Raw genomic sequence first — 12927 nt, forward strand, 5'->3', positions numbered from 1 at the left:
GTTGTAGTTTCTGTTATGTGTATGTATGCTGGGAGTTGTAATCACTGTTATGTGTGTGTATGCTGGGAGTTGTAGTCCCTGTTAGGTGTGTGTATGCTGGGAGTTGTAGTCCCTGTTATGTGTGTATGTATGCTGGGAGTTGTAGTCCCTGTTAGGTGTGAGTGTGTATGCTGGGGGTTGTAGTCCCTGTTAGGTGTGTGTATGTGTATGCTGGGAGTTGTAGTCCCTGTTATGTGTGTATGCTGGGAGTTGTAGTCCCTGTTATGTGTGTGTATGCTGGGAGTTGTAGTCCCTGTTAGGTGGGTGTATGCATGTTGGGAGTTGTAGTCCATGTTAGGTGTGAGTGTGTGTATGCTGGGAGTTGTAGTCCCTGTTATGTGTGTGTTTATGATGGGGGTTGTAGTCTCTGTTATGTGTATGTATGCTGGTAGTTGTAGTTCCTGTTAGGTGTGTGTGTATGCTGGGGGTTGTAGTCCCTGTTATGTGTGTGTATGCTGGGGGTTGTAGTCCCTGTTATTTGTGTATGCTAGGAGTTGTAGTCCCTGTTATGTGTGTGTGTGTGTGTGTGTATGTTGGGAGTTGTAGTCCCTGTTAGGTGTGAGTGTGTGTATGCTGGGGGTTGTAGTCCCTGTTATGTGTGTGTGTATGCTGGGAGTTGTAGTCCCTGTTATGTGTGTGTATGCTGGGAGTAGTAGTCCCTGTTATGTGTGTGTATGCTGGGAGTAGTAGTCCCTGTTATGTGTGTGTATGCTGGGAGTTGTAGTCCCTGTTATGTGTGTGTATGCTGGGAGTTGTAGTCCCTGTTAGGTGTGAGTGTGTGTATGCTGGGAGTTGTAGTCCCTGTTAGGTGTGAGTGTGTATGCTGGGGGTTATAGTCCCTGTTAGGTGTGTGTATGTGTATGCTGGGAGTTGTAGCCCCTGTTAGGTGTGTGTATGCTGGGAGCTGTAGTCCCTGTTAGGTGTGTGTATGCTGGGAGCTGTAGTCCCTGTTAGGTGTGTGTGTGTATGCTTGGAGCTGTAGTCCCTGTTAGGTGTGTGTGTGTGTATATGCTGGGAGCTGTAGTCCCTGTTAGGTGTGTGTGTATGCTGGGAGTTGTAGTCCCTGTTAGGTGTGTGTGTATGCTGGGAGTTGTAGTCCCTGTTATGTGTGTATGCTGGGAGCTGTAGTCCCTGTTATGTGTATGCTGGGAGTTGTAGTCCCTGTTATGTGTGTATGTATGTTGGGAGTTGTAGTCCCTGTTAGTTGTGTGTGTATGCTGGGAGTTGTAGTCCCTGTTAGGTTTGTATGCTGGGAGTTGTAGTCCCTGTTAGGTGTGTGTGTGTGTATGTTGGGAGTTGTAGTCCCTGTTAGGTGTGTGTATGCTGGGAGCTGTAGTCCCTGTTAGGTGTGTGTATGCTGGGAGCTGTAGTCCCTGTTAGGTGTGTGTGTGTATGCTTGGAGCTGTAGTCCCTGTTAGGTGTGTGTGTGTATATGCTGGGAGCTGTAGTCCCTGTTAGGTGTGTGTGTATGCTGGGAGTTGTAGTCCCTGTTAGGTGTGTGTGTATGCTGGGAGTTGTAGTCCCTGTTATGTGTGTATGCTGGGAGCTGTAGTCCCTGTTATGTGTATGCTGGGAGTTGTAGTCCCTGTTATGTGTCTATGTATGTTGGGAGTTGTAGTCCCTGTTAGTTGTGTGTGTATGCTGGGAGCTGTAGTCCCTGTTAGGTGTGTGTATGCTGGGAGCTGTAGTCCCTGTTAGGTGTGTGTGTGTATGCTTGGAGCTGTAGTCCCTGTTAGGTGTGTGTGTGTGTATATGCTGGGAGCTGTAGTCCCTGTTAGGTGTGTGTGTATGCTGGGAGTTGTAGTCCCTGTTAGGTGTGTGTGTATGCTGGGAGTTGTAGTCCCTGTTATGTGTGTATGCTGGGAGCTGTAGTCCCTGTTATGTGTATGCTGGGAGTTGTAGTCCCTGTTATGTGTCTATGTATGTTGGGAGTTGTAGTCCCTGTTAGTTGTGTGTGTATGCTGGGAGTTGTAGTCCCTGTTAGGTTTGTATGCTGGGAGTTGTAGTCCCTGTTAGGTGTGTGTGTGTGTATGTTGGGAGTTGTAGTCCCTGTTAGGTGTGTGTATGCTGGGAGCTGTAGTCCCTGTTAGGTGTGTGTATGCTGGGAGCTGTAGTCCCTGTTAGGTGTGTGTGTGTATGCTTGGAGCTGTAGTCCCTGTTAGGTGTGTGTGTGTGTATATGCTGGGAGCTGTAGTCCCTGTTAGGTGTGTGTGTATGCTGGGAGTTGTAGTCCCTGTTAGGTGTGTGTGTATGCTGGGAGTTGTAGTCCCTGTTATGTGTGTATGCTGGGAGCTGTAGTCCCTGTTATGTGTATGCTGGGAGTTGTAGTCCCTGTTATGTGTGTATGTATGTTGGGAGTTGTAGTCCCTGTTAGGTGTGTGTGCATGTATGTTGGGAGTTGTAGTCCCTGTTAGGTGTGTGTGTATGCTGGGAGTTGTAGTCCCTGTTATATTTGTGTGTATGCTGGGAGTTGTAGTTTCTGTTATGTGTATGTATGCTGGGAGTTGTAGTCCCTGTTATGTGTGTATGCTGGGAGTTGTAATCACTGTTATGTGTGTGTATGCTGGGAGTTGTAGTCCCTGTTAGGTGTGTGTATGCTGGGAGTTGTAGTCCCTGTTATGTGTGTATGTATGCTGGGGGTTGTAGTCCCTGTTAGGTGTGTGTATGTGTATGCTGGGAGTTGTAGTCCCTGTTATGTGTGTATGCTGGGAGTTGTAGTCCCTGTTATGTGTGTGTGTGTATGCTGGGAGTTGTAGTCCATGTTAGGTGTGAGTGTGTGTATGCTGGGAGTTGTAGTCCCTGTTATGTGTGTGTGTATGCTGGGAGTTGTAGTCTCTGTTATGTGTATGTATGCTGGTAAACAAATGTATACAGGAAAACAAATGCACAGGGTTTGTACAGTGGTCTTCATGTCAGCGTTTATTGTACTGCATCTTTGAGAGAAAATCATGTCAGGAGGGACGTACAGGAGAAATAACTCTGTAGCATATACAGCTTCATCCAGGGGAAATTGAGAAGGAGGGGAAAACGGATTTTGGCGGCGGACGCCAATTGAAATCTACACTTGCAGAATTCTGAAAGTGGAGTTTTAGATTAAATCATAAACCTGTCTAGGACCAAGGGCGTACCTGTACGGCCTCAGGGTTTCCGGTCACCACCGGTAACTGGGCGGTGAATGGCACGTGATGCCTGCTGAAATCGGTCAGCAGGCATCCTGTGCCTGGCTAGCCCCTGAGGCCCCCCCATCTTGGTCAATTCAGACCGGAGATTTGTGGCGATTCCAGGTCATATGTGTCTCCGGTGACCCGGTATATAAGGGTGTTCGGGGCTGTCCAAGACAGGTTCAATCACCCTGAAGAGATAGGAGTGAGGTGGCGGGGGGTGCCACCCCACCTATCTCTGCTATTGGTCGGTCAGAAGCGACCGACCAATAGCAGATCGGGGAGGTGGCGCATGGGTTAAAATTCAGTTCCTCCGCTCTGCCCACCCACGGTAGTCCGGGCAGAGCTGGGGAACTGTGATGTGCGCAGCGGTGGAGGTCCCTTTCCAATTGCGTGAGGTGATCCTCCTCTAAGTGAGGCGGGCAGCGATCGTGCTGTTGACAGGAGCCAGGAGGTGAGTACTTGCCTAGCAACATCTGGAGGGCCGCAGTTTGGAGATTCTTGTGCAGTGGTCTCTAAATGGTAGCCATCCAGATTTTGCATAACTACAACTTCCAGCATGCACGAACAGCAAATGGCTGTCTAGGCATGCTGAGAGTTGTATTAGTGTACCTCCAGCTGTTGCATATCTACAACTCCCAGCATGCCCTTCGGTTATCAGTGCATGCTGGGAGTTGTAGTTTTGCCACAGCTGGAGGCCCACTGGTGAGGAAGCACCCAGTTAGGTAACAGAACCTAACTCAGTGCTTCCCCACCAGTGAGCCTCCAGCTGTTGTAAAAACTACAACTCCCAGCATGTATGGTTTGTCAGTGCATGCTGTGAGTTGTAGTTATGCAACATCTGGATGGCTACAATTTAGAGACCACTGCACAGTGATCTCCAAACTGTGGCCCGCCAGATGTTGCTAGGCAACTACTTACCTCCTGGTTCCCGTCAACAGCACGATCGCCACACCTAGAGGAGGAGCCTGGCCCGCAGTCGGTAAGGGACCACCACCGCTGCTCACATCACAGTTCCCCCGCTCTGCTCGGACTACAGTGGGTGGGCAGAGCGGGGGAACTGAACTTTAACCCTCGCGCCACCTCCCCGATCTGCTATTGGTCAGTCGCTTCTGACAGGCCAATAGCAGAGATAGGTGTGGTGGCACCCCCGCCACCTCACTTCAGGGTGATCGAAGCTGTCTTGGACCGCCCCAAACACCCTTATTTACCGGGTCACCAGAGACACATATGACCTGGAATCGCCACAAATCTCCGGTCTGAATTGACCAACATGTGGGGGGCTCAGGAGTCCCCCAGGCACTGGCACGGGATGCCTGCTGAATGATTTCAGCAGGCATCCCGTTCCGTTCACCGCCCGGTTACTGGTGGTGACCGGAAAACCTGAGACCATACAGGTACGCCCTTGGTCCTAGACAGGTTAATTGTGGTGTCCCGGTACCATATTGCATACCGTACCTTATATGGTGGTCCCCAAAGTCAGAGAAACTACGCTCAGGTAGGGTCCCCCACGTGGGACAGCCCCTAGTCACCTCTCCTCTACTCTAATTCTGTCATGTTTATACAAGGACATATTTGGTAATAATGTATATTTAATACAATGTATAGTACTTACCTTGCTAGCATAGCAGGACCTTCGGTCATGTGACCATGTTAAATTCTCTATGGTATGTTAGAGGACCTTTGGAGGTCCTTGGGTAACATGTTACCCATAATCCTCTGTGAAGGTGATTGACATCAGTATGGACAAATTAGCACTAGTCCAGCCCCTGCCCATATAAGGGAGCTGTAGCCAATGATCGCTCTCTTGGGTTACTGCTCTCGTGGATGCCGGACTAGCAGGATGGATCTGCACAACTTTCAAAGACACTCTAGGCCTAACAACCTAACTGCCTCAGCAGAAGCTAAACCGTGAGTTCTAAACTAATCCCTGCTAAAGGTAGCGTGACTACTGGACCGCAACTAAATCCCCTAAATCCAGTGGAAAAACGCATATTATCCTAAAGACTCTAAACTGCTTAAGGTCCCAACCTTTGTCAATCTCCAATAGAATTTGCATTTGTAGAGACTGTTCCTGTTGTGAAGTTTGCATAAAATCTTCAGTAAAAGATCCAACTGTTTTCAGCAAACTCTCCGGTTGCGGACATTCAATTATTCTATACCTCCCTATAGCTCTTGGGAAGGGTGGCGGTAGGACAAGCATTACAGAGGAGCCCTCACCCTGGCGTCACGAATAGCAAGGGTTAACCAGACACCCTTTAGTCACCGCAGAGCTACCCTCCCCATACCCTACTCCCCCAGGCTATCACATAATGATTTAATCTAAAACTCCACTTGCAGAATTCTGCAAGTGTAGATTTCAATTGGCGGCTGCCGCCAAAATCCGTTTTCCCCTCCTTCTCAATTTCCCCTGGATGAAGCTGTACATGCTACAGTGTTATTTCTCCTGTACGTCCCTCCTGACATGATTTTCTCTCAAAGCTGCAGTACAATAAACGCTGACATGAAGATCACTGTAAAAACCTTGTGCATCTCTGCTTCCCTGCATGAACCCTGTGCATCTCTGCTTCCCTGTATAAACCCTGTGCATCTCTGCTTCCCTGTATGAACCCTGTGCCTCTCTGCTTCCCTGTATGAACCCTGTGCATCTCTGCTTCCCTGTATGAACCCAGTGCATCTCTGCTTCCCTGTATGAACCCCGTGCATCTCTGCTTCCCTGTATGAACCCCGTGCATCTCTGCTTCCTCCCTGTATGAACTCCGTGCATCTCTGCTTCCCTGTATGAACCCCGTGCTTCTCTGCTTCCCTGTATGAACCCCGTGCATCTCTGCTTCCCTGTATGAACCCCGTGCATCTCTGCTTCCCTGTATGAACCCCGTGCATCTCTGCTTCCCTGTATGAACCCCGTGTATCTCTGCATCCCTGTATGAACCCTGTGCATCTCTGCTTCCCTGTATGAACCCAGTGCATCTCTGCTTCCCTGTATGAACCCAGTGCATCTCTGCTTCCCTGTATGAACCCAGTGCATCTCTGCTTCCCTGTATGAACCCTGTGCATCTCTGCTTCCCTGTATGAACCCTGTGCATCTCTGCTTCCCTGTATGAACCCTGTGCATCTCTGCTTCCCTGTATGAACCCTGTGCATCTCTTCTTCCCTGTATGAACCCTGTGCATCTCTTCTTCCCTGTACGAACCCCGTGTATCTCTCATTCCCTGTATGAACGCAGACATATACATGCACAGGGTTCATACAGTGATCTTCATGTCCTGTACAAACTCCATTTCCATGCCCTCTTTAAGGGGCTAATGATCACCCCATGAAAAAGCAGAAACCAGACCGTGCAGTCCATCCTCCCCTTGCAGCCCGAGGAAACCTGCATTATACACCTCACACTAATATAACTCAGCCCTGGTTGGGAAACACTGGTATACACACACAAAAGGGACTACAACTCCCAGCATGTGTCATTCAGGAGTCTTCAGTCTGTGGTATAACACCAGCATGCTGCCTCTGTAGTCTCCTGGGAGTTGTAGTTCACCACACCGATACAGGGCATACACCAGTGTTTCCCAACCAGGGTGCCTCCAGGTGTTGCAAATCTACAACTCCCAACATTACCTGGTTGGGAAACACAGGCATACACACACCTAACAGGGACTACAACTCCCAGCATACATACACACCAAACAGGGACTACAACTCCCAGCATTCACACACACACATAACAGGGACTACAACTCCCAGCATTCACACACACATAACAGGGACTACAGCTCCCATCATACACACACACCTAACAGGGACTACAACTCCCAGCATACACACCTAACAGGGACTACAGCTCCCAGCATTCACACACACACACACCTTACAGGGACTACAACTCCCAGCATACACACACCTAACAGGGACTACAACTCCCAGCATACATACACACACATAACAGGGACTACAACTCCCAGCATACACACACACACCTAACAGGGACTACAACTCCCAGCATACACACACCTAACAGGGACTACAACTCCCAGTATTCCCTGGTTGGGAACCACTGGAATACACACAGCTAACAGGGACTACAACTCCCAGCATACACACACACCTAACAGGGACTACAACTCCGAGCATACACACACACACACCTTACAGGGACTACAACTCCCAGGATACACACACACACACACCTAACAGGGACTACAACTCCCAGCATACACACACATAACAGGGACTACAACTCCCAGCATACATACACACACCTAACAGGGACTACAACTCCCAGCATACACACACTCCTAACAGGGCTACAACTCCCAGCATTCCCTGGTTGGGAACCACTGGCATACACACACCTAACAGGGACTACAACTCCCAGCATACACACACACCTAACAGGGACTACAACGCCCAGCATACACACACACCTAACAGGGACTACAACTCCCAGCATACACACACACCTAACATGGACTACAACTCCCAGCATTCCCTGGTTGGGAACCACTGGCATACACACAGCTAACAGGGACTACAACTCCCAGCATACACACACCTAACAGGGACTACAACTCCCAGCATACAAACACACACCTTACAGGGACTACAACTCCCAGCATACACACACACACACACACACACATTAAAGGGACTACAACTCCCAGGATACACACACACCTAACAGGGACTACAACTCCCAGCACACACACACACATTACAGAGACTACAACTCCCAGGATACACACACACACACCTAACAGGGACTACAACTCCCAGCATACATACACACACCTAACAGGGACTACAACTCCCAGCATACATACACACACACACACACCTAACAGGGACTACAACACCCAGCATACATACACACACACCTAACAGGGACTACAACTCCCTGCATGCACACACACACACACACACACACACACACAACAGGGACTACAACTCCCAGCATACACACACCTAACATGGACTACAACTCCCAGCATACACACACACACATAACAGGGACTACAACTCCCAGCATACACACACACACACAACAGAGACCCCCTCCTCCTCACATAGAAATCATCCCCAGTCAGATTTATTCCCAGTCCCTGCAGTGTATACATCCCCAGCCTGTGTACAGTAAACACAGTCAGAGCTCAGGCAGGGGAGATAAGGGAGGGGGCGTGTACCTTCTCCCTGTGGAGATCTGCTTCCTCAGCTTGGGGAGATAAGGGAGGGGGCATGTACTTCTCCTCGTGGAGATCTACGTCCGTCCTGAGCTCGGGGAGGGGAGAGGAGGGAGGGTGCGTGTACTTCTCCCCATGGAGATCTACGTCCTCAGCTCGGGGAGATAAGGGAGGGGGTGTGTACCTCCTCTCTCCCCTTGCTCTGCCCTCCCCCAACTCTAGCTTCGGAAATCTTCGGAGAGCTGGGGGAGGAGCGGAGGCAAGTATTCACGGGGCGCAAAAAACACCTCACAACGGCTTTAGTGGCATGGGCTGCAGGGAGAGGTGTGTTTATTGAAATTAATGGGGAGGGGAGAGACTTGCGTAGGGGAGGGGGGATGAGGAGGGAGGCACGGAGGGACAGGAAACAGAAGCAAGGGAGCTTGGGGGATGACGATTTTTACGTCATCCTCCAGGGCTCCATAACCCGGAAGTGCGGGAAATTTGCGGCGATGTGGCGGAGGAACGGCTGGACCAATTTCAGAAAGGAAGACATGCGCATAAAGGTAAAGCAGAGAGGAACTTTATGGTCTTAAAAAAAGTTGCATTATAGAACTCCTTTAAGGTTAAAATGGGGTTGGTTCTTAAGGGGTTAAACCAATATTCATATTGCTTTTATTTAGTACATAAAATGTTATCTTAAAAAAAAAAGAAAGGATGCTTAAAATTGCCCTATTCTGACTGCTATAACTCTTATTTTCCATTCTATGGGGCTATGTGAAGGTTCATTTTTTGTGCTTTGATCTGCATATTTTATAGGTACAATTTTTATTGAGGTGGAACCTCGAGATCGCTTTTTATTTTTTTTATGATACAGGATGAAAAAATATGCAACTTTAGAGTTGGGTATTTTTTTCAGTTTACACCATTTATCTTGTGGGATAAATATATAAATATTGTGTGTATATATATATATATATATATATATATATATATACATACACACATACACACACAATTACTATTATTTTTTTTAATAAGTGTCCCTTTCTTACCTTATATACCGAATTTATGGGGGTATACCACGCACCCTAATTTTTCCATGGAAATTTTGGTAAAAAAGTTTTTTTACCAAAATATCCTTGGAAAAATGAGGGTGCGTGTGCAGGTGTACCTCAATAAACTGTTTCTGGTGGCTTCTGCAGTTCAGTGATTTAAAGCAAGCTCTTTAAATCATTGACGTGCAGTGGGTTCTGTGGGGCCAGAGTGCCGCTGCTCTATTCCCCTCCCCGTCCCCGATTTTATAGTTAAATATCCCGCCGCTGCCGCCACGGCACAATTCCCTCCCTGTCCCCGTTTTATAGTTAAATATCCCTCCGCCACCACTGTCCAATTTCCTCCCCGTCCCGGTTTTATAGTTACATGTGCCCTGGGGACTGCGGTTCTTCATGCTCCGGCGATCTCCTGATCTGTCACTGTGCGCTGCGCACTGACTGACGAGTGACGTCATGTTGAGGACGTCACTCGTCATTATGCAGAGCACAGTGACAGATCAGGAGACCGCCGGAGCATGAAGGACCGCAGTCCCCAGGGCACATGTAACTATAAAACCGGGGATGGGGAGGGAATTGGGCAGTGGCGGCGGCGGGATATTTAATAGAGATAAGCGAACTTACAGTAAATTCGATTCGTCACGAACTTCTCGGCTCGGCAGTTGATGGCTTTATCCTGCATAAATTAGTTCAGCTTTCAGGTGCTCCGGTGGGCTGGAAAAGGTGGATACAGTCCTAGGAAAGAGTCTCTTAGGACTGTATCACCTTTTCCAGCCCACGGGAGCACCTGAAAGCTGAACTCATTTATGCAGGATAAGTCGTCAACTGCCGAGCTGAGAAGTTCGTGACGAATCGAATTTACTGTAAATTCACTCATCTCTAATATTTAACTATAAAACCGGGGATGGGGAGGGAATTGGGTAATGGCAGCGGCGGCAAGATATTTAACTATAAAACCGGGGACGGGGAGGGAATCGGGCTGTGGCAGTGGGACTCTGGCCAGGCAGAAGCTGCTGCAGTTCAATGATTTAAAGCGCCCGCTTTAAATCATTGAACTGCAGCGGCTTTTGCGTGGTCACAAACAGTCTATCGGCATATAACACGCAGATAGACTTTAGGCTAAAAATTTTAGCATAAAAAATGCGTGTTATACGCTGATAAATAGGGTACTAAAGTAATCATTTCATTGCTCATACAGATCAATGTAATACAACAACGTAATACTACATAGGTGGCCTAGGGCTACTATGACAACAGCTTGGCTTCCTACGATCTCTTTGGGGGGAGCCAATGTAGCCACTGCACCCCACTGACTAATGCTAGACACTGTTTAAATGCTGCAGACATCCGCCTCTTCAGCAGCAGACATCCGCCTCTAATAGCAGGCAAAGGAGATTGCTAGCTATAAGAGGCGGATGTCTGCTGTTGAAAAATACCGAGCCCTCTCCTTACAACATCCATGGCGAGACAAGGAATATATCTGTCAAGTGATATTATAGGGTTAATATTTGAATATTTTTTAATTTACAAAATATTACACGAAAATGTTTGCAGTTAGTAGAATCTGTGACAGTTCTCTGCATTTAGTAGTTACTACTCACCTGGGTGGTTACCTGTAGGAATGTTCTCCTTATACTGTTCATCACTGCTCACATCTGTCTCTTTTTCTCCTTCCTTTATGTCTGTAGTATTAATATAGATCAAATCTTTCCCTGTAGGAATGTCCTCCTTATACTGCTTATCACCGCTCACACCTGTCTCCTCCTCTTCTTCCTTTATGTCTGTAGTATTAGTATAGATTAGATCTTTCCCTGTAGGAATGTCCTCCTTATACTGCTCATCACCGCTCACATCTGTCTCTTCTTCTTCCTTTATGTCTGTAGTATTAATATAGATCAAATCTTTCCATTTAGAAATGTCCTCCTTATACTGCTCATAACCGCTCACATATGTTACTGGAACATTCATAATGTTCAAACCTTCACCCTGCTTCAAAAGCTGTGAAAGAAATATTGTAAAAGTCATCAGACATTAGGAGAAGTCGCCTAGGATTTTTAATATAAGCAGAAAAGATTATTAATTATCATGAGGACCGAAGGACAGGAGGAGTTATCTGAGTCCCATAGCTGCAAGTCTAGAAGCTGAACATAGATATTAGATAATGTATCAATAACCTCAGGACCTCATACACATGTATATCCCCCATGGCTAGACAGGCTTCATGTTGTGTCAGTGGAGGAGATCAGCTCCTGCCAGACACCTCTGGGGTTTGTCTGGGGGGAAATAAAGGATCAGATGGGTATAAATCCAACCTGTTGGTTCCTTATTCCAACCAGCAGTCTCCATAGCCAGAAAACTGTGAGAAGATCCAGACAACATGTAATGTCTATGGTCGGCTTTATCCTGTCATCTCCACCTTTCTCATTCCACAAGTATAAAGCATATAATACTGTAGGATAAAACAAGACTGAACACAAGAGCTTCACAGCCCTTCTACAGATCATAGGGAATATCTCCATCTACCTGATCCTGTGGAAGAAGAGGACGGGGACACCTCTCTGCTGCTGTTCTCTTACTGGATCTGACTGTAGGGAACACATACAGAGACTGAATTCATTCTTTACATACAAATAATGAGAGGACGTGTGTACATAGTCATGTCTATTACCTGCTGATGTGAGGGGCTGCTGATCCTCCATCATCACCTGATCCTTGTACTGATCCTTGTGTCCTTCTACATACTCCCACTCCTCCATGGAGAAATAGACCGCCACGTCCTGACACCTTATAGGAACCTGACACATAATGATACAGTCATCACCCCGACCCCTCCAGTGGTGTTACTGTATAATGTCCCAGCATTCCCAGCAGTGTCACCTCTCCAGTCATCAGACCCCTCCATTACTGTATAATGTCCCAGCATTCCCAGCAGTGTCACCTCTACAGTCATCACCAGACCCCTCCATTACTGTATAATGTCCCAGCATTCCCAGCAGTGTCACCTCTCCAGTCATCACCAGACTCCTCCATTACTGTATAATGTCCCAGCATTCCCAGCAGTGTCACCTCTACAGTCATCACCAGACCCCTCCATTACTGTATAATTTCCCAGCATTCCCAGCAGTGTCACCTCTCCAGTCATCACCATACCTCTCCATTACTGTATAATGTCCCAGCAGGGTCACCTCTCCAGTCATCACCAGACCCCTCCATTACTGTATAATGTCCCAGCAGTGTCACCTCTCCAGTCATCACCAGACCCCTCCATTACTGTATAATGTCCCAGCAGTGTCACCTCTCCAGTCATCACCAGACCCCCTCCATTACTGTATAATGTCCCAGCAGGGTCACCTCTCCAGTCATCACCAGACCCCTCCATTACTGTATAATGTCCCAGCAGTGTCACCTCTCCAGTCATCACCAGACCCCTCCATTACTGTACAATGTCCGAGCATTCCCAGCAGTGTCACCTCTCCAGTCATCACCAGACCCCTCCATTACTGTATAATGTCCCAGCAT

General features: G+C 47.8%; 1 protein-coding gene across 3 annotated transcripts in view; it reads right to left on the bottom strand.

Annotated features, from left to right (window-relative positions):
- Nucleotides 1-12927, bottom strand: part of LOC130297003 (oocyte zinc finger protein XlCOF8.4-like) — a 43839-nt gene that overhangs the window by 16980 nt on the left and 13932 nt on the right. For all 3 annotated transcript variants that reach the window (XM_056549150.1, XM_056549143.1, XM_056549160.1), the window contains exons 4-6: nucleotides 12077-12203; nucleotides 11932-11993; nucleotides 11010-11406 (exon numbers count right to left, since the gene is read on the bottom strand). In XM_056549150.1, coding sequence (XP_056405125.1) covers nucleotides 11010-11406; nucleotides 11932-11993; nucleotides 12077-12203 — 586 coding nt within the window. The remainder of the gene's footprint in view (nucleotides 1-11009; nucleotides 11407-11931; nucleotides 11994-12076; nucleotides 12204-12927) is intronic.

The sequence above is a fragment of the Hyla sarda genome, chromosome 1, assembly GCF_029499605.1.
Source record: "Hyla sarda isolate aHylSar1 chromosome 1, aHylSar1.hap1, whole genome shotgun sequence".
Taxonomy (NCBI): domain Eukaryota; kingdom Metazoa; phylum Chordata; class Amphibia; order Anura; family Hylidae; genus Hyla; species Hyla sarda.